The 22,538-nt window shown below is 31.9% G+C and overlaps 1 protein-coding gene across 2 annotated transcripts in view; it reads left to right on the top strand.

Moving 5' to 3' along the window:
• Positions 1-22,538, top strand: part of LOC100165618 (kinesin-like protein CG14535) — a 182,623-nt gene that overhangs the window by 10,832 nt on the left and 149,253 nt on the right. For both annotated transcript variants that reach the window (XM_029488026.1, XM_029488027.1), the window contains exons 3-4: positions 1,743-1,863; positions 21,780-22,252. In XM_029488026.1, the coding sequence (XP_029343886.1) occupies positions 1,743-1,863; positions 21,780-22,252 (594 nt within the window). The remainder of the gene's footprint in view (positions 1-1,742; positions 1,864-21,779; positions 22,253-22,538) is intronic.

The following is a 22,538-nucleotide window of genomic DNA, read 5'->3' on the forward strand; positions in this document are numbered from 1 at the left end:
TTAGTATACCATCATTAAGTACCTTATCGGTTTTTAAAATTGTGGTTTAATATGGTAAATCGAAATATTTATTGAACAAAAATAGTCTGCAAATTACATGAATTATCCGCAATATAATGGTATGATAAAAAGTAGAGAAAGTTAATTTTTTAATTTTTCGAACCATTTCACCAGCATGTCAACTGTTTTTTATGATTTGCTAAAAAACGATTTGTCCGCAAAAATCGAAAATTAGTCCGCAAAATTACGCAAAATATCCGCAAAATATTGCATATATTAAAATAGGAAAAATCGAAAATGTACATGCTGTCGAAATGGAGCTCTTCGGCGTCGCGTCGTTGCTCAGTATAATATCACGTTGATAAATTGTCGCCCCGAACCTTGGCCACCACCACGAGTTCGTACACCTCACGCGTCTCGTAGTTCAGCGGCCGTTTGACCAAATATCACGCACGTCCGCCTGTCCACCGTGAAGTATAGCCGTCCTTGTTGCACAGCTGCCGGCTGATGGTGTCTCGACCACGCCGTTATTGCCGTCGTCCACATCGGTGGCGTGCACTTGCATACTGCTCGTCGACACGGTCACGTAGATAAACGCGGGTTGGTTGTCGTTTGCGTCCAGCACCATCACGTTGACCGTCATATGGCACCCCTGAGCGAGGACAGGCCGCCGTCGTACACCTCGATCACCTGGAGATAGGCGGCCGTCGTCTCTCGGTACAGATAACCATTGATCTGCTGGTCCAAGTATAGCACGTAGTCTTTTTTGCGGTGCGACGACAGCCTGAACGCGTTGTTCACGTTACGGTCACGATCGCATATGTACCGCTGCGTGTCGTATGGGCTCAGGCCCAGGTCCCGCGCTGGGTTCGTATCACGCGGCGTGTTCTCCAAAAACTCGACGTGCATTGAAAGATTGGGGAATTATTGTTCTCGTCGATTACGCGCACATTCTCACTGCTCAACGGTATCGCCACCAGCGTGTACGACGTCTGCGACTCCCTGTCCAACGCCTGCACCCGCGTCCTGTTCCGTTATCATGTCCGTGTCCACCGCGCTTCCCGGCACCGGCACGATCAGGCATGGCGGCCCGCTGTTCTTGGACCCATCGTCGATGAAACCGATCCGGGTACCGACCGGCGCCGACTCGGACACGTCCAGGTGTCGTTCGTGTTTGTCGGCCACCACAGCTTCTGCCGCCAATAGTCATAACCATCGCGGCAGGCCCATCGCCTTCGTTCTAATACCATCGCATCGTCGGCCACCTGAAAGTCAATGATTGTAAAGAATATTAACAAAACCGTTATTTTAGTAATAGGTACATTGTTGGTAATATTGGTATATATAGTTAAGTCATAAAGTCGTGTATCGTGTCGTGCAAGGGCGTGGTAACTATGGTTACAAATGCAGGTAACCATATTGGTTTAAAAGTTGAGGTATCGTAAATTCTTGGTATACTCGGTTGCAACTTGGTTATTACGTGATATCAAAAAAGTAACTTCCAATCACATAATGCGATTTTATCGACACGACACGACACACGATGTAGCTGTGAATCCGGCTTTACTCCTTAGTGTTACTCAAAGGCTATATTTATGTAGGTATTCCTAAAAGTTTGTTTGTTGCACAAATAACACATAGTTTGTAAATATAATTTTGTGTTTAAATTTAAAAATAATATGTAATTTTATCATTGGTATCCATTGAAAAGTAAAAATAACATACCTACTTTATTTTTACAGTTCCTCAAAACTAAAAATTGCCAAATACGAAAAGACATATCAATCTTCTTTAGCGGCTCGTATGCTACTATTTACGACTGCAGATTCTGAAAAAGAAAATGGGAAACGTATCGTAAATAAGGTAATGCATTTTCAAATATAATAATATATTAATATCGTTGGTAGGTAATGACCAACTATGCATTTTTCTAATAAAATTTATTATTATTATAAATGTGATATTTATTGTCATGCTTATATTATTTTAGTACTAGGAAATTGATCTGTTCTTAATTTGATGTTGAAATTGTAACTTTTTAGGTATATACTTTGTCTTGTTCTAAATTGTTGTAAACCTATGTAATTTTGTAATAGTTTTCCAATAAATGTCATCTATATAGCAGCTCTACATTTTTAAAGCGACTCCCAAAATAGGTGTAAAATAAAATCAGCCATCCCCTGTCCCCTTATAATGAATCTGATAAACTATCTTATATACCATTTTAATTTATACTTTTTTACTTTATTATTCATAAGGTAAACGAATGAAAGATTATTGTTTTTCTGCTTATGACTTATGAGTTTAATTATTTCTGACCGATGCGACTCTCAAGTCGAGAAACTCCAATCTAGAGCATTATACCTAATGGCACTATTTTGTTAAAATGAATAAATATTGTCGAAATGCGTATAATGTCTTGAATAAATAATATATCATATTTGGTAGGTATAATCGTACAGACTATATTTAGTCACCTTAGCATGATAGATTCAGAATTCTGTGCAAGTAAACTTACCGTAATAATGTGTTAGTTAGATAGCGCTTGAGTAGTAATGTTGTCTGATGTCCGATAGATGGCGCATGGGTATTCAGTTTTGTCTGTGGATCACCCATGCTTTATGTTAACAATATTATTATCTTAAACTTTCTGCAGCTATTTTCTGCAGCTTAACTATTAATTGTGTAATGATTGAACTTTGAGTGATACAAATATAACAATAACTCATGAGCTATACAAGTGAAAACATTTTACAGATTTTGCTCATTGGGTACTATAATTTTTTTATTTGGTAATCGTTTCATCATTCATACCATATAATAATATATAATATTCATATTGTTCTAAAGTCCGTGAGAGTTAAAATCCAATAACTAGCTAAACATTTTCTTTACTTTTATTAAAAAAAATACATTTCAAAAATACCCAAGTAGGTATAGAAAAATTATTCAAATTATTGTTTAAATTTGTTTTCAAGTGTCTTGTCTAAATATTTTAGTTTAGAATAAATTGAACTTTTTTTTATTCATGAATTATAATTCGTAATTTATTGAAATATGATGTAGCCATAGGCGTGTTCAAAACTTTTTCGCATATCTGGCCAAGCGTAATTTTTTGGGAAGTTTCTTACATGAAATCAGTTTCCTCACCATGCAGGGGTGAATTTACGGCATATCGGGAATTCATGAACTTTCCCGATGGGCCTTTTAATGAATAGTATTTCATGAAATAAATTATATCATGATATTGACAAATGTTGAGTTATGATTTTAAATATTTGGAAGTTGCACTATCACTGTATGACCCAGTTGATAACTAAAAAATAAATAATCAACTTATTTCTAACCGAGTTAAGTTAGTATTTTTTCCATATTATGTAACATAAAACTTTTAAAGAGAAATATGTTGTTTGTTATCTAAAAACTTATTATATTTGAACGTTATTAACGTTGAATTAACTAAATTATGTCAAGTTAATGTTTATCATTAAATAGCACAATTTTGAAATTGATCAATTAAAAACATTTACTGTATACCAATTAATAATATTGTGATGGATAAAGTTGTTGAAACTTAAAATCACAGAAGAAAGTTTATAAAAAAAATCAAATATCTATAGCTATATATTTTTGATTTAGCATGTTTTTCGCCTTTTAATTTGGTTAATAATAATGATTTATTAACTTAAGAATAAAAAAAAAAATAAAGATATTAATGTAAAGAACATTTTTTTATTAAAAAAAGAAAAAGAAAAATAGGCTAGCTGATTAAAATGTAGATTTATATTTCTGAGGACGTAAAATATCACCTATATGGCATTACACAAACAAATTAAAATATGTTAGTTTCAAATTTGCAGGTTTGGTCTCAGGTTAAACACGTAAAAAATGTATTTTATTGTTATGTACCTGAATACACAGTGCTGGTATTAAGTAGGTATTATTAAATATTTATCAAATTGAATAATATTAATTAATTTAATTATGTAATCAGAAAATAATATGTTATCGTTGTTCTGTATTTTTCTTATAGTCAATACTTTGTAGGTTAATTCACTAGAATTATCTCATAGAAGCATATTATAGATTATCTATATGTAGCTACTGTCCATACGTTTAGGCGTTAGATATACCGTTTATAGACATTGATCACATTTGCTATTTTATATGAGGTACCAGCTACGACCTAACTGTATCGAAAAATATTTCTTTTAAAGAAACATGATGTTTATGGCATAGATTAAATACAATATCTTTCTCAAATATTATTATCAAAATAGTATTTTAAAAGAATATGTTTTATCACGTTGTAACTTGTATATAATTTAAAAACAAAAAAAATAAAATTGAAACAATTTTTGAAATGTCCAACGTACAAAAGTGGCAGTGAGGTCGATGCAAGTTGTTTTTTCAGTCAAAACAATTATACGAATGAAACATTTTCCAGTGCGTTGCGTGCTGTGGCGGTGTAATAACGCGCTGTATGCATTCTAGATTATTAAAACGCCCAACGGTTTGGACACTCGTAAAAGTTTACGATGTCTAGTAAAGGATGTGAGAAGGAAGGGTGAAACAGCACAAAGGGTCCAAAGTGCAGTTTCGTTGTGTTCAGTCTCTGTAGCATCATTTTTTCATGGTTTAACTTGGAGGAAGAATTCTTACCTGGTACAAGATGGGTTTTCTCGATTCGGTCAAACGAAATTTTTGCCCATAAAATTGGTATTTACTGTTGTGAATACGAGATGTTTATAAACGATAACGAGTGTCTATAACGGAGATGACTCAGCTATAATATGCTATTGAGAGGGTGTGACGGTATATCACCTAAATCCTGTCATCGGCGATAAAAACAGATCTCACGGTGTTTCCCCTACATCACCCTCTAGTTAGTGTAGTTAAATAAATTATCTCCAGATTTATAATATAATATATACAAGAGGGCGGCTCAGTTACACAGCATATTTATATGTACGTAGGCGATCATACCCCAAAACATAAAAGCCATAAATATTCGGTACTTTTTGAAAATTTAGCACAAATCCAATTAGCATGAATGATTTTTAATTCGTAACACACACTTTAAATAGGTAATTATGGTAATCATGTTATTGGTAAAAGTATTAAAACTCGAGTTAAAATTAATTTCCTAGTAAGTGGTAGGTGTAAAGTTATTTCTCATGAGTAAAAAAAATGTCCAATGCCAATAATATAAATCAAAATATTAGGTAATAATATTTATATTTATTCATTTAAAATATAAATATAAATATATTTACCTACCAATACTAATTTTTTTTTAGATTTTGCATTAACGATTATATTGTTAAATTAATTATATATTTTTATATTGTTTGTGTATTATGCATAAAATTGGAAATATTTGTATGATTTTATTCTATTACATTTTTGAATTAACATTTAGTTGTATATACAACCCAGGTAGCAATTATAACTCAGCTATAGTTTAGAGATATTTAAAAAAAATATCAAAATTATAATGAAGGCAAAGTATTAAATTATTATTTATTGCAACATCACAAATATGAATGATATTTTTAATAGCATGTGATTTGATGTTTAACACATACATTTTTTGCAACATTAGTATGAATATAAAATGTTTTTTAATTCTGGGTATCGCTATTAAAATATTTACCACGCCCCCATAACCTTATAGGCAGGGCAGGCGAGACGACACAATTCTAAAAACTGTAAAAACCGTTTTTGCACGCAAATGAATGTCATGCGAACGCTGCAAGGGACAGTTGTGTAAATTTATGATAATTGGGTAAATTAAAAAATTTAGAAAAAAAGTTAACATTTTTAATGGGTAGTGCTGACGTGAGATGTTTGTTAAAAATTCTCCATACTATTTTCATTTTATACACCGCAGTTGCCAGTTCGTTACGTCAATGCAGCCTGTAGGTACTGAAATATAATTGTGTTCATAAAATAAACTATAAAATTCAGCAACTCTCAATATAATCAATAGCAAATAGAAGTTGGATTCTTGATTACGATTGTGGTTACAAGAATATTGGATACATATGTACTATAGTATATATTATAATATTATATCTACAGTAGAGTAACTCTGCATGCATTCCATATTTAAAAATAATATATAGGTATTATTTCTTTATGAAAAAAAAAATATCAATAATAATAAAAGTTCCCCTGAGTATTATTTATAAGTTCTATCAATAAATATTTTTATTTTATTTTATTAAAATATTCGCTGGCCTTAAGTACAGCTAGTACCTAACCCCTATAATACATATTAGATACTTGGAAATTTTTTAAAATAAAGTAATATACATCTAATGTTATATTTCTTAATATAAACTATGGTACGAGATTACAATCGAGAAATAACAATACTAAATATTATAAATTATAATAGTAAAACTATTTATTAAATTAACAATATATAAATGATAAAAATGATAAAAATAATTGGAACAATGATGTATCGGCTCGTATTGTCGCTTGAGAGGAATGAAAAATGTCTATTTTATTTTGTAGATTGGTAAAAGAGACCAAAGTTTTGTTAATATAGGAAAAAAATAACCGTATAAAATTCTGAGTTTTTATGTAAAAAATAATATGTGAATATTGAGCAAAATAACTATAAAGCAATGAGTTAAATTGTTCAATTTAATTCTTTCGTTGAACTCGTTATTTATAAGTAAATCAAAATACGAATTTATAACTTATTATTCAAATGTGTCTAAAGTGACTTATTAGGTATTCTGATAGTAAAAGCGTCATGTAAATGTATAGCTAATTTTTTCCTCCTTTTCCAAACGATTGTCTTTAGTATTCCTTACATGTTGTTCCGGTTTCTCCCCATACATGCTGGTCAGTCACATTAAGTCGTCTCGTAGAAATATCCTCGAAAACCATTTGCAGCCATGCAATTTCCCAACCCAACTGAATGCGATTTTTATTCTTTTTTTTTTATCCTAGTGAAGGTTCTTATACGTGCATGGAATATTCAACGACATTTTCCACGTAATTGTTTTTTAACGATGTCAACACATTTCTAGTATAATCTGCTAGGTAAATGTTGAATATTTGTTTCGAAAGAAAAATTATTATTAGTTGTTCATACAAATGAAAATATGTACTATTGATCATCACAATAATTACTTCACTGGTGATAATTATTTTCATATTTTATTGGATGCAGTAGTTCATAGTGGACAGTGGTGTAGTTATCTTCTTAAAATGTGAGTCTATATTTTTCAAATAGTTGATAATCGAATCAATAAGTGAATTTATAAATAGTTATAATATTTATTTTGAGATTAAGTGTTACATTAATTTTAAGAATTAACCGCAACCACCAAGATGTTCAATTAATAATTACATATGTTACCCTTAATGGCAGTGGCGCCGAAGTTTTTAAAAAGTGGTCGGCAATTTTAAAACTTCCCGGCCTCAATATCTTAATTATTTAATATAGAGGTACCTTGATATACATTTATTCATAATCACGGTTTAAATATACTCATGCTCATAATAAAGTTATGAAGTAAATAATATATGGCCGGCCGGCCACATTTTTTAAAAAAGTGGTCGGGCCACGGCCCGACGTCAGCATGGACTTCGGCGCCACTGCTTAATGGTAGTTTAATATTCGGTACTTAAATTGTTTTAATAAATAATTTTAAAATGTATTTCTTAAAGGCATGGTTTATAAAAAAAGATTGTTTGAATTAAGTATAGGTAATAGGTATCCTTATAATATGTTATGCTCAAAACATTTATTTATCCTTTTAATTTTATTTTTACACACAATAATTTAAATACTGAGTGTTCTCTTTCATGTCATTTACTCCCAGATACGCATGCAATGCTTACATGAAACATACATTTTTGTATTAGAAAAACGATTCTGGACGATAATAGATTAAGATTAAATCATTCAATGTTATGAATATATTGATAATAAGACGATTCAAAGTTTTAAATATTAAACATTATGTGGTCGACTTTTTTCAATTAAGTTTTAAATTGAGTTTATCTACACATTTTTATACGCGTAATTAATTAACTTAATCGGAACAAATTTTACTATTGAGTACAGCTGACAGTGTGTCATTATATAGTTGATTATTATATTATAACATGGGTTACATTTTTTGATTTTAAAAACTATTAAATATTAGTTATTACCTATATTTTAAAGTATGTAATGCCAAATATATTTGTGTATTGTCTATACAGGGGTGGCGAAAACAGTCAATCGCGATCGACTGGTCGATATTTCGATCATTTCTAAGTCGATCCTTGTAAATTCATTAATTACATTTGTTATTTAGTAGATACAGTGATTAAATACGTATTTTAGATTAAAATGTTAATGTAAAATGGCATTTTATTACATGGAAGTTATAAAAGCTGAATATGTACCGAGCGTCTGAGCTATACTTTCTGATGATCATTCCCACCCCGTCATCGTTTAGCGGTTATAGCGACTATTACTGAATTATAATTAACTGGCCTGCACGATATGCAACAGCACGTTTCTACATCAATTCTATTGGTAATGTTAATTAATTTTAAAATTATTTAAAAATGTATGTGAAACACTCATTTTAGATAACTTTACACTTTAATTTTATTATTTATATAAACGTGTTTATTATTAATATAAAGTATTTTTTTTACATTAGTCGATCCTAAAAGAAAAAATATACCCTCAGCGTAGACCTTAATCAAAAAGTTTGACCACGCCTGGTCTATACCTACCCGTAAACGTTATAAATATTATAGAGTTAACATAAGGAAGCAAATAATTATAATAGAATAATTATTATAACTTATAAGTGAATCAAGTTTATATAATATCGACTTATGTATTACTAGAATATATGTTTTTACAGATAAAATGAAAATAAAAATGTAACTATCTTAAAAGAATTAATATAATATAGAGAGCAGATATACTAAAAGCTGAGATTATTTCTGTTTTGGGCCTCACATATTTGAGCAAAATTATTATTTAATTTTCAAAATGTTTACTGCAGTCAAAATTGTAATACATCATAAATCATAATACATGAACTTCCCTAATGTATATCTATTGAATATTATTTGGAATTGGACACACGCGCTGCAGCATTGATGTATTTTTCTTATACAATTGCTTCTAATAATAGAGAGCGTGGACTTCAAATAAAAAAACGCTAAACCACAACGATCCGCTTTAATCAAAGTTTCTTCAGTGTCCCCACAATGGTAAAACAACCCCCTCCCTATAGCACTTGGGAGTGATTTTAGGGAGGGTTGTTTTTTTTTAATTCGTCTGCATATACAATAATTTTCTTTTGGATATAGCTTAGACCCTTTTTTTATGTACATATTATTTTCTTTTTTATTATAGGGTGTTGACTTCAATCAACCCCTGATTTTATTTTTTGACTAGGTCTGCAATCATTAATTTAAAAAAATTGACGATGCATGAAGTATTAATTATTGTATTTTACGATTTGAACCAGATTGAATTTTGCCAGTTTTGATTAATCATAAACTCCAGCAATTTGTTTCTTATTTAGGGTGCCTAAGGAAACCGCATTAAGTAAATATTATTAAAAATGATTTTTAAGAATATATAGTAAGGTACAGTTATTTATGCATAACATGTAACATATATAATACTTACGTAGAATTTCTCGAGAATATAAAATTAAGTCGGGTGATATGTTAAACTAATTAAATGTGTTTGTGTAAAATAATTAATTTTATACAGTATAATATAATCAATAGTTCATAAATTAAGTATTAACGAAGTATCTATATTCAATGTGTGTATGTATTAACTATGTATTCTAATAGGATTGGTTAGGTTTAACTTGATTTATAATGTTTTATAATTGTATTCATGTCTTAACGTAATACCTATATTATGTTAAAACACTGTTCAATATGCAATCATTAATAACTCTATGTAAATGTGCTTTATAAAAAGTTTTTAATTTAACTGTATTCATAATGCTAATTTTGCGTATGATACAATAATTACTTGGGTCATATTAGTGTAGCAATTAAAAATTTTCACATAATGTAGAATTATGGTTTATTTTTGCATTGCAATTTTAACGTTTAACTTAACAAAGCCTAAGATTTGTCTTTAAGATTAGTGTAATAAGTACCTATACTAGTATAAAATAAAATTAATAACTTCCGTTCAATGTTCTGTAGCCCCGTATATGGGTACGTTTTACCTATTTCACCACTTACATCCTGCAGTAAATACAAAATTATTCACCCCTCCCCCCCCTGCATGAACATCTTTTTGATATACTGTGCTTATATCGCTTCAGCCGTGCGTGAATATAATACTATAATAATATCATCTATTCATCTATATATGCAGACTTCATCTAAACTTCTTTTTCATCCCTATCAAACAGGTCCCTTGGAATATTTTACACCACGGGGCGTGGGCCAGAATCTGATTTCTCAAATAAATCGGTGTTTAAATAGTGTTATAAATTATAATAGACATTGCAGTGGAGACTCGCGATCGCCATCAGTCCGCGGGTAGTCGTCGACACTCGTCGTCATGCGACTTTCTCGGTCACTCTAACAACCCAACACGTCTTCGGGCCACTAAACAGAGTGCTATATATATATTATGTAATATACCGCCTATGTATACATACCATATACGGTGATATTATTATTATTAGGTATTGTAGAGTGGTGGCTATCGTATATTGTGGTCGCCGCGTGGTTTTTGTGTACGCTCGCATCTCTTCTCCACCGCGACATATTATTGCAGTCGATTGTCCTAAACACATTTAAAAGTGCCGTGCCCCCCGTCAACTCCCTCCGTATAAAGTTTGTTTTGCTTGAAGCACATACACATATAATATATATATATATATATATATATACTTACGTGGTGGAGAGGATGGACGAGCAGGCGTATGCACCGGAACCCAATACACAATATTTTTGTTGACACTGTCGTGTCGGTGGTTGTTTGCGCAATTCCCAACGCCGTCGCCGCCTCTGTGGCAGCTGCAGGCGCTTCGGAATGCTGATCCGATTAGACAAGTGCAAATTGTCGGAAGGGTGGCGGACACACACGGGGCCCGTAACTGCGTTATGCACCCGCTTTTACCCTATAGACCGTGAAATTTATTGGGGGGTCGGGAAACTTGACTCGAGTCCGTGGTTCGATGGAAAAAAAAATGTCAACAAATATCACTGTGATCGTGCTATACTGATATATATATTATACTATATTTATGTGTGTGCGGTGTAAGGACAATATGCCGTAAACGTTTCCTCAAAAACATATTAATCATATAATGTTTATAATTAATAGTAATATTGTTGAGTTAAATTTTGTTTTACACTTTATTATACTACATTATTTACTAAATACATTTGAAAATATTTTACTTTTTGAAAATTTTAAAATATATAGGTAAACCACTAGTTCAAAGTAGACCACCTCGCGCATTTTATAAATTTCTAAATCACAATATTAATTATAATTAATTAAAATTTTTTTTGAACATTAGACCATTACTTTATAACTTTGGAACTTTGGTTTAATAATTATTAAATATTAAAGCATGACATAAATAAATAGTGTTTAAGTTAACTTTAGTTGTTGATTTATTTAAAATTGATATAAAAATACAAACCTAACTAAAATGTAAAAAATTATCAACAAAGTGTAAATCAATATAAAAGTAAAAGTTTACACCAATACTTTACATTGATTAATTACTCTACCAAGTATATTTTTTACATATACTTTTAATGAGAAATTGAGAACACTGTATATGCGTTCCATTTGGTGATTTTGTTTGGTGTGCGGAGATGAAGGATTACATATATTATATAGGGGTAGATTGATTGATTCTTAAAACCCCTTTCATTTTTTTTTTTTTTATTAAAAAATCCATCAAATTAATTTTAAGTGAATAAAACGCCCTAGTCTTTAGATTAATAAATTTGAAAGAATATATCACACGTTATATTGTTAGGTTAGTTAAAATATTAAATGATCATGTCGATATCAAACTCAGCTTTAATTTAATTAAAATTAATTTAAACACTATTTATTTTTAACGTTAATACTTAAGTTTTTTTTGTACAATATTCAAATTCTAATACAAAATTAATATTAATCGATTTAAAATTTAAATGATATTATCTTTGTGTATTTATTGTACAATTATATATATAAAGTATAATTTTGGGTTGAAAATCATCAAACGTGTTGCATATAACTTCGTTTTAAGGGTATGTAAAATAAAATAAAAAACTATTAAATAATCGTGCAACACTGATGTAATTCATTGTTAGGGAACGTACGCATATTTTTTTTTTTTTGGGGGGGGATACTTCGTCGATTGTGTGTGTGTATGTGTAATGTGTATGTGTGTGCATGAGTGTATGTTTGTATGTGTGTTCAGGCATGTGGTGGTGGGCTGGTTGACATTTTTATCCATTATACAAATTAAGCAGACTTCAACCTTCATAGTACTGCCTATATTTTGCTTCCAGACATATTTCTATAGGTATACAAATGTAAATAAACTAAATAAATAAATAATAAGTGAAAGTGATGATATGTTTATTTTTATGTTATAAATCTATTAATATTATAAGTGTTGTAGATGGACTAAATCTTCTTGAAAACATCCTGGAGGACTAAACTCTCCCGCCCACTTCGATATCTGCCTATCAGCCTATGTATTATAGTCACATTCCTACACCACGGATAAGATGAATTATAATTTATATGTAGCATATTATATATTTTCTAAATCAAACGTTAACAGTTAATAATTTAGCATGTACCTAATTTTATTATTATTAGATAACAATTTACGTAAGTAGGTATTAATCAGTATTCAATAACCACTAATTATAATGTGTGGTATTAACACATCTAATATCTATTAACAATATTATTGCGTGCACTTACGCCTAATAAAAAAGTGCGAAGTATAAACGCAACAGCCTATACACTGATTATCCCGCAGCGTGCACTATTATATTATGTTGGCGTAAATGAACTGTAATATATTTTTAATGAAATTATAGTTTTCTGTTTTATTTTATTTCTGTTTTTATATATTATCTACATAATATAGTTTCAATGCTTATAGTTTTCAAAGTACAACAATATAGTTTTTTTCCGATTAGTCGCGAGCCGTCACAACCACAACGATATAATATTTTTTAGTCATGCTCAATTATTATATTAAAAATTCTAGTCTTCGTGTTTTCAGTTAAGTTTCGATTGACCACCGTCGGTTCACTTCTCTGGTATGGTTAACAAAACCTGTGCAGTGGTTATTAGGCGTTAAACAAATACCACGGTAACCACAGTCATAATAGAGTGGTATATATTATTATACTACCTTTATGTAAACGAACGTGGATCCCGATGAGTGATCCACGGTCGCCAGAGGTGAGGTGTGGCTTACGGAGTTTCTATAATATAGTAATGATAATATTTCAAACAATACGCTGATGTTGGTCTTTAGTTAAACAAATTTAAATGCGTGAACGGCTTGCACCCAAGTTCAAAATGTCGACTAGAAAATTGTTTGGTATTATGTTATTTTATAATTATTAGGTATATATATAACAATTTTTAATCACATCGATACTTCCGGATGGCAGAGTAATGTTACTGCTCTGCACCACTCTAAGTACTAATTATTAATTAATTAAAATGTTTACTTGAAAATTGTTTGATATTATGTTATATATTACCTGTCTGGCTATTTTATATCAAAGAAAAAACCCTGGGTGCCAGTTAAACATTACCGGTGTAGTTACAACATTTTTTGTGTGGTTATAATTTGTAACGTTATATAAATCATATAATACCAAACAACTTTCAAGTCAATATTTTCATCTTGGGGTGTCAGGGCAACGCACTTGATTGCATGATCATCGTCGCCAAAAGTGGTCGTCAGAAATTTGTTGCACTACACGACGACGCTTAACCATATTGCTTACTGCAGTCTTGAAGGCCACGAACGACGCCGTAGAGGTGACTTCAAACTCTGCCATGGTAATGTGAACCCTGATTTCCGAAAAATAATTTGACGCTGTGTGATCGATCAAGTTATGTGGTTAGTATGCGTACACAACAATGTTACCATATAAGTTATTCTATATACCAGAGAGTAGAATTCAACTCTACTGAAGCTCATATACGTTAAACCAGTTAACTTTTTTTTCATTCACCCCATCTATGTCATAGATAGATATGAAGAACAAACGGTATCTATATAATTTATGGGAGTTCTCGTTAATCATTTTATAAGTACGGTTGTGACCTTGGCCGATATATGAGTTTAGCTGTCAATATGCAGGGATTTCCCGGAAGAAAATTTGAAATACTTAACATCGTCCAGTGACGTTGGAATTACCAGCTGCGTGTCCTTTCGAAGGTGACAAAGGAGTGCGTTCTTGCAAGCTTCTCACAGAAACTGTTTGGTACGGAAATAATGATCATCGTATTAAGAGGACGCACCACACTCGCGTGTGTATTCCCTGTCTTATAAGGAAAATTTGAGTTTAGCAGTTCCAATTTTATGTAGGTAGTATCCTTTAATAATAGAGTGAATTGACCAATAATTATTATCAAACTTAAAATATTAAGAATATTACCTATGTGTTTCACATGGGGTTTTTACAGTATTTTAATTTGTATAAGCTATAGTAACCCTAACGAGTAAGTAAAATATTTAAATATTACAATTTAATAATTCTCATACTCACTTAAAAATTAAAACATCGTAAACCCACGTGAAAACACCGATATTGTTTTATGTAATTATGCGTCCTATTACTTTTAAGTTTTATAATAGGCCAATTCGTTTTAAACGTATACTACACAAAGTCAGAATCACTGAACACAATTAATTTGCTGCTATATGTTGTACAATGTACGTTTGTAAGACGGATACAACATGATAATATTATGCGTCTTCTTAATGCTCACGCGCGTCGAACGTAGTTGTTATTCCGTCACATCATCGCGTCTTCATTATTCCAATATAATATTATGTATAATTGTCTGCGAACCGGTTGGCCGGGCGACACGTTATTTCATATGCCATCGTAATTAGGTACGCATCGACATGAGAACACCCAAGAGCCCAAAGTGTAAATTTCTAATGCAGTAATTGTCGAACCAATAGGTACCCATCTACCCATCTACCCATCTACCCACGTTCAATCTACTCAATATTTTATTTCTCTGTAAAGTCTCGCTGCACCATTTGTGCACGTGTGGTATACCCGCTCTTTGCGGTGCTTTAAGCAGGCAATTTGTAAGAGTTTAAAAAAAAATGTTAATTTAACAGTTTAAGTGTGACTATTATGTTTAAAAATGCGTTTCTGTGTAATTTTCAAGTTATACCGTGTTACTACTCGAGAGTACCGACCACAGTTGGTTTGTCACGTAATTTCAAATTTGAATATCTTTGAGTCTTGAATCGTTCCGAACTTACGTTTTTATTAACAGTGGGCGGTGCAGTGAAACAGAGCTCCACTAATTTTGTTTTATATTTTGAGAGCATCTCTATACTAATTATTTTAATTAGCATGTTTTTAAAAAAAAATATTTTCTTGACATATTATTTTTATAAGGTATATTTCAGAAAATTTTATTTAATAAGATATTCAAATTCAGTTTGATCCATTTTATAAATTGTATAACTTTTTATGAATAGGTATTACGATTTAAAAAGGCAATAATTTTATGATAATTTAATGTAATTTAAAAAATAATATAAATTTATGTTGGTACACTTATTTAATATAATTATTTTTAATGCGAACAAAACATAAATTACTATTAAAATTATTGTTCAAAAATATATATTTTTAAACGCTCATATTGAGTTGTGACTGACTCTATAGTCTTTTTTTTTATTGAGCTTAAGCACGGTAACTAAGGCAATTAGCCATTTTTGTTTTGTTTGTAGGTTTTTTTGTTGGTAGGGGGGGAGGAACACGTGTGTAACACTATAGTCTATAATATTGTATAATTGTATGTTTAATGGTAGATGATTGGGGGGAGGGAGGCGTGAGAACTTTCCACAAGGTGAGTTGAATTCAATAATTTTATCAAGTACCTAATTGTATATAATAATAAATAATTTGACCAAGTCTTATGTCCGTATGCATAGTCAATTTGTGTGTCACATATAAGACATAGTTTAACATGATCATTTATTCATTTGTATATGTATATGATAATAAATTATACCTATTTTATATTGCAATACTGAAGTTATTATTTTATCAAAACAATTTCTATAAGCTTAAAGAAAACCTTTAGGTACCTACATAATTGACAATTATGTTCGTCTTTAACTGAAACAGTTTTTCAATTAACTATTGTAATAAATAGTAATCATTTTTTTTATGTATGATAATAATCCAGCACTAGGTTTATAATATTATATCTGTCGAGGATGAGAAAAACAAGACGAATGTCCAATTTACTGTTCGTGGTCCGTGTACCCTGTCCGGTGTTTTTTAGATGTATGGCCCACTTTAAATTCGAATTATATTCTTGGCCAGTGTAAGTGATAAAGGTTGTCTATATATTATTCAGTGTGTCAGTGTCTACTATATTCTGATTATATAGTGAAATGTTTTAATAGTTAATTTTTTTTCCTTGACGTTACTGCGTTAATAGCTTTTATAATAAGTTTCATTATTTAAAAGAATATTTAGGAATACATTAAAATATATACAATGTATATTAATATGTTTATTTTATTGTTTTTCAACTGTTTTCGCGCCAAATAAGATATATTCTTTGATTTATTATACTAACAAAAGTAATCTTATTTTTAATTGCATGTCGCTTTTACATTTATTTAAATTATCTCTGAGTTAATATTTTAATGTATAATTAATATGTTGTATAACTTCATGGCTATTGTTGTATACAATTACACATATTACTGTACAGTAGAGTATAAGTTAGTTTCACTTCCGATTCTATACCTAAGTACAACATAAATTGTTGCTGATTCATTATCTAGTTATTATCATAATTTTTCTTAATGTATACACACCCGAGTTTTGAGTATGGATAATTCTCTGTTATATAACTAATAACATGTACTAGAGTATTTGATAGTGTTTGTATTTAAAACAAAAATATGTACTCATTATTTACGACGTATATTCATATCCAAAAACAAAGTTCACTTTAGCTGTAGCTGTAAAATGTTGCCCATAAAATAATGTGCATAACACTGTAGGTTTTACTATACTTCTACGATGTCAACAGAACACCATACATCGCATATAATGGTGCAGCTAAAATAATGGAGATAACAATATTTACTGCAACGTTGTAAAACTTTTCACTGAATCTCACAGCAAAATTAATGTTTGTTTACTTCGAGAACGAGTCGCGAGACTCGAGATCCTATAACAGACAGCGTTGTATAAGCCTATAACCTCGTTTTGTTCTAAAATGTATGGCACTGTGGTCCATAATTTCATTTTTTTGTTTTCGATAACCACAAAATCACAACACATGGCCAATTTCAATACTGACGTACGGGAAAACTTCAGTTATAATAATATAAGTTATAATAATAATAATTATTTCTTTCTTACGTTAACTCTATACCATTTACTCTGTATCATTTACGAGTATTATAGACAATACACATATTTGACATATTATACATTAAAATATAGGTAATAACTAATCACTAATATTTAATAGTTTCTAAAATAAAAAAATGTAGCTCAAGTATATAGTTTAATATTCACGAAATTCAATATATTAATCAATTATATATTTACATTCTGTCTATATTTAGTAGTAAAATTTATCCGATTATGTTAATTAATTACACGTATAAAAAAATTGTAGATAAACTCAATTTAAAACTTAATTGAAAAAAGTTGACCGCATAATGTTTAATATTTAAAACTTTGAATCGTCCTATAGACTATAATCAATATATTTATAACATTAAATGATTTAATTTTAAACCTAGCATCGCTCAGAATCGTTTTACAAACACAAAAAGTCAAAAACGTATCGTATAATATACCTAAGTGGCTAAGTACAGCAGGCGTATATGAAAAGAAAGACGAAACCCGGTATTTAAATCTTTTTGAGTAAAAATAAAATTTAAAGTATAAATAAATGTTTTGAGCATAACGTATTAATATCTATAATATATTTAATTGGACATTTTTCTCGAATTATGCCTTCAATAAATACATTTTAAAATATAAATTAATATTTGTTTAATTCGAGAACGAGTCTTGAGATTCAATAATGGCTCATAATTTCTTTTTTTAAAAAATATTTTTGGTAACCACAAAATCACCACGTACGGAGAATAGTACAATACTGGCGCACGGAAAACATGAGTTATCGGGCCCATTAAACGTAACAAGGAACTATACAACTGACTTGCTGAATATTAGATATTTATTATTTGAATACTGAATAGGTACTAATAAAAACCCTTAACATACGTATTTTAATGTGCATGAAAGATATACCTACAGTAAAATATGTATAATTCTGCAGCTGGGTATTAATATAATCAATATAGTGTTTTAAAGGTGCAAAAGAAAATAAATTACTTTTGTTTCGCGTATTTCCACAGTCATCAATCATTATATAGTCTTTCCGTATATTTTACACGTGACCTACATCGGTCTCAGGTACACATAATATTATATAGTAAGCGAATACTATATATAATATGCGGTAAACACCGGGATAAACATTTATTTTTATGTGGTCCGACAGTCGGATGACGGTCCCTGTCGCTTTTAATCGGGCTCGTAAGACGATACGCGTGACCGCCGGCACGCCGCGAGTTTTTTCGCGCACGCGTTACACATATTGCACGTATTTAACAATAAAATATACGTGAGCGTATCCAATGCCAAACATATACGAATACGAGTTACGACGGATCTTATCGTATATTATGATCGTGAAAAAAATAACACATACCGGGTGATACGTTTAACGTAATACGCTCGTAATTAAAAAAAAAAAAAACTATTAACGTTTATGAAAATATTTTTTTGTACAATTTTAAGACGTCGAAAAACAAATTATTTTTTACTTTTTTTTATCGGCCAAGTGAATTTTTGATTTCTTGTTCCAAAGCAGAGTATTTTTGGAGTAATTTTATATATTAAAATCGAATTTTGGACGAGTGGCTTATGATTTACCTATAAATATTAAATATTTAAAATGTTTAATGAGTGGAGCCCCAAAAAATGTTTGTAAACTATACTCCGCTCGTCTTAACTCTAAACACTAATTATAAGAGTTATAACTATTAAACTATACTTATTCCAAAATTTGATTTTTAAAGATCGAAATACTTGGAAATCTGCGATGGAGTATATTAAAATGTATAGTGTCAATCAAAATATTACAAAATATAAACTTAAAACTCGGTATACTTAAAAGAAATATTTTCAAAAACGTAAGTGTTTTCTGTAATAATATGAGCGTCTTAAGGTTTAATTATGGATCACCCCGTATATATAAAATATGTGTCGCGTGTCGGGTTCATATATTATAATACTATATTGTCATCTGCTGCAGGTACAGGCATTATATATAATTATATATTATACAGGTACAGGAGGTTTCGGGTGTCGCGTTCACAATACGACTATAATATGCTCGTATATAATTGAATATAATATAATATCATTCCTTATATATTATATTATTTACTGCACATTGCATGTGGAGAGTTTGGCCAGCCGGCGTATGATATGATATTATATGCCATACGTCGCTTTTTTACGGTCACGGAACCTCGACCGACGATTTCCTCCTATATACATCATAGACGTTATAGCAGTACCTATGGATACAAAATATCAACGCGACCGACACTTAGCCTATATATATATTATACTATATTAGGTTGTGACTTGGGTCGAGTTTAGTCTTATATTTATATATATATAGGTCGGGTTAGATATAGCTGCACCGTAAGGTCGTATTAAACTTAAATGCGGTTCGGTCGAGGGTATAAGATGCAAGTCCGCACGTCATAACAATATAATATATTTTATTATATACGCGAGACGGATCTTTTACACGTTACGAGTTCGCGCAGTTTCTCAATTTCTCACTCTCTCACTCACTGCTTCCTTACATATGTTATATTATGTATATATATTAATATGTCAAATAAACCGCATCACCGGGGTTGCTACTTGCTATATACACGAACGTAAATATAAATATCGCAGAACCCTGCGTGATAATAATAATAATAATAATAATAATATGTTATATTATAATATTATAATAGTTTATAATATCGACGCGCGGAAATACGAACGGTATATTACGTCGCGTCGAGGGAGCTTTGCCTGCCCTCGAGTGGATATCGTGATAGTCTACAAGAATGTCATCTGAAAACTTCCATAAAAAAATGCCCAAAATCAAGAATGTCCACGGGAAACTGTCCAAAATCAAGTGTCAAAAAAAAATGTTTTATGAGTATTGAAATGGAATAAAAGAGAGACATTCTGTGTAACATAAGTTTAGCTTGTCAAACACTGTAAAACACTCGTAGATACAGAACAACCTATACTGAAAAAAAATTGTTGTTAATTTGCAAGAAAAATTAATAAAAGGGGGAAAGTAGGTAATATCCATTGTGATGTAGGTACATTCGTCGTTTTTACAAAGTATCAATTAGATTCACTTTCCTAGCAGAAAAGATAATATCTATATAATATTCAATATTATCGAAGTTGAAAATCGAAGCTTTTTTCTACTATAAAAGTGTTTTAATAGGTATTCATCGTTCCATTCAGAATTTAAAATATACGTGAAACATAAAAAAAATAATGAAAGAAGTATTAAACATATTTAAAACGTTTATTATTGAACTTAATACTTTTTAAGTGATATATTATGTGATTATCATCGGTTTATTTTGAAAAAAGGAAATTTTAGTTTAAATGTAGGTTACCTAATAATTTGTTATAATAATACTAAAAATTTGATTTTATTTTTAAAATTTAAATCAATGATTTTCAACTGTTTATTTTTTTTTATTTTTAATTTTAAACAACTATTAGCGCCTGCAAACACAGTTTGTGTTGAATAATTTTACCACGGACATGTTTGATTTTGGACAATGTCACGCCGGACATAACACACATATGTGACGGTATATTATCATCACGGCGATTTGGCCCGCAGTATCCGTTTTCAACGATCAACGAGCCCGACGACGACGCGTTTACTATATGTGTGTTGCATGTATGCGACGAATACGTTATTATATTATTGTCAGGCCGGAACGCCGAAGCGCGTCATCATTAGACCATATTGATGACGGTATAATAACCGCACCGCACCGCACAATATACCACGTGTACATATAGGTACCTATATTATGCAGTCGGAGGGAGCGATGTGTGTGCAATGCCGCGGCCGGAAGCACGACGTACGCGTGTCCCGCGCGCCACGTTCAAAGACGTCAGCGGCGGACGTATTTTTATAATATTATTATTATTAAAATAATATGATATATTGTTATTGCCGTTCGCGCGCGCGGAGCGAATCCAAACGGTTGACCCCCTCCCCTCCTCCCAATCAACCACTTTCAGTCGACGCACAGAACGCCGCCGCGACCACCCAGCGATCCGCGGCCGCCGCCGTGTTGTGATCTGCCCACCGCGCGACGGCGACCCTTGAATCACGTGTGTTTGTTTTTGTTTTCGGTCCACAATAGCAGCAGCAGCAGCCGCCGTTGTCGTCGTCTCCCGTCGCCGCCGCCGTCCCGTGCCACCGACGCCGCCGTGCAGATGAGGAAGGGGAAGACCGGCACCGTCACCGGACCAGTGCCGTCGTCGTCCCGCCGCCGCCGAACGGAGGCGGTCGCAGTAGTGCCGCAAACCCGGAACAGTTCGCCCGCAGTCGGACGCACCGCAAGGACGACACGCACGCGTTGTACGCCGCCGCCGCCGCAAAGGCCGAAGACGAAGTACGACGTTTGACGCGCGGTCGCTTGCCTTTGCCGACGACGACGGACGTCGAAGCCGCTACAGCCACGGCTCTGGACTACCGCAGACGACGGTACGGTATGTACGCCACGGCCGCCGTCACCGCGGACGACCGTTATGGACACCGGTACGGCCTGTCATCCGGCTTGACGACGCCGCAAGACCCGAAGACTTCGTCGGCCGCCGCAGCGTTCTTTTTGAGGTCAGTGATTACAATATTATAATATCTAAAACGCGCCTATAGTACTATACCTAATACCATGGTATGTGGTCTTAGGAGGACGCCGCTCCAACCACATGCGTTGTCGCCTCCTCGTCGTAAATTTGAGTTCAACAGAACCGATTTTGTGTTGTCGGACTACTGTTAGAGTGAATTGCAGATGTGTTATCGAATTTAGAGGTGAAAACGATAATGTGTCCTTTAACTTAAAGGGGTTAGCACGTTATAATCAGCAGTGCTTAAGAGGATGCTACCCATGGATTTGTTG

The sequence above is a fragment of the Acyrthosiphon pisum genome, chromosome A1 (genome assembly GCF_005508785.2).
Source record: "Acyrthosiphon pisum isolate AL4f chromosome A1, pea_aphid_22Mar2018_4r6ur, whole genome shotgun sequence".
Taxonomy (NCBI): Eukaryota; Metazoa; Arthropoda; class Insecta; order Hemiptera; family Aphididae; genus Acyrthosiphon; species Acyrthosiphon pisum.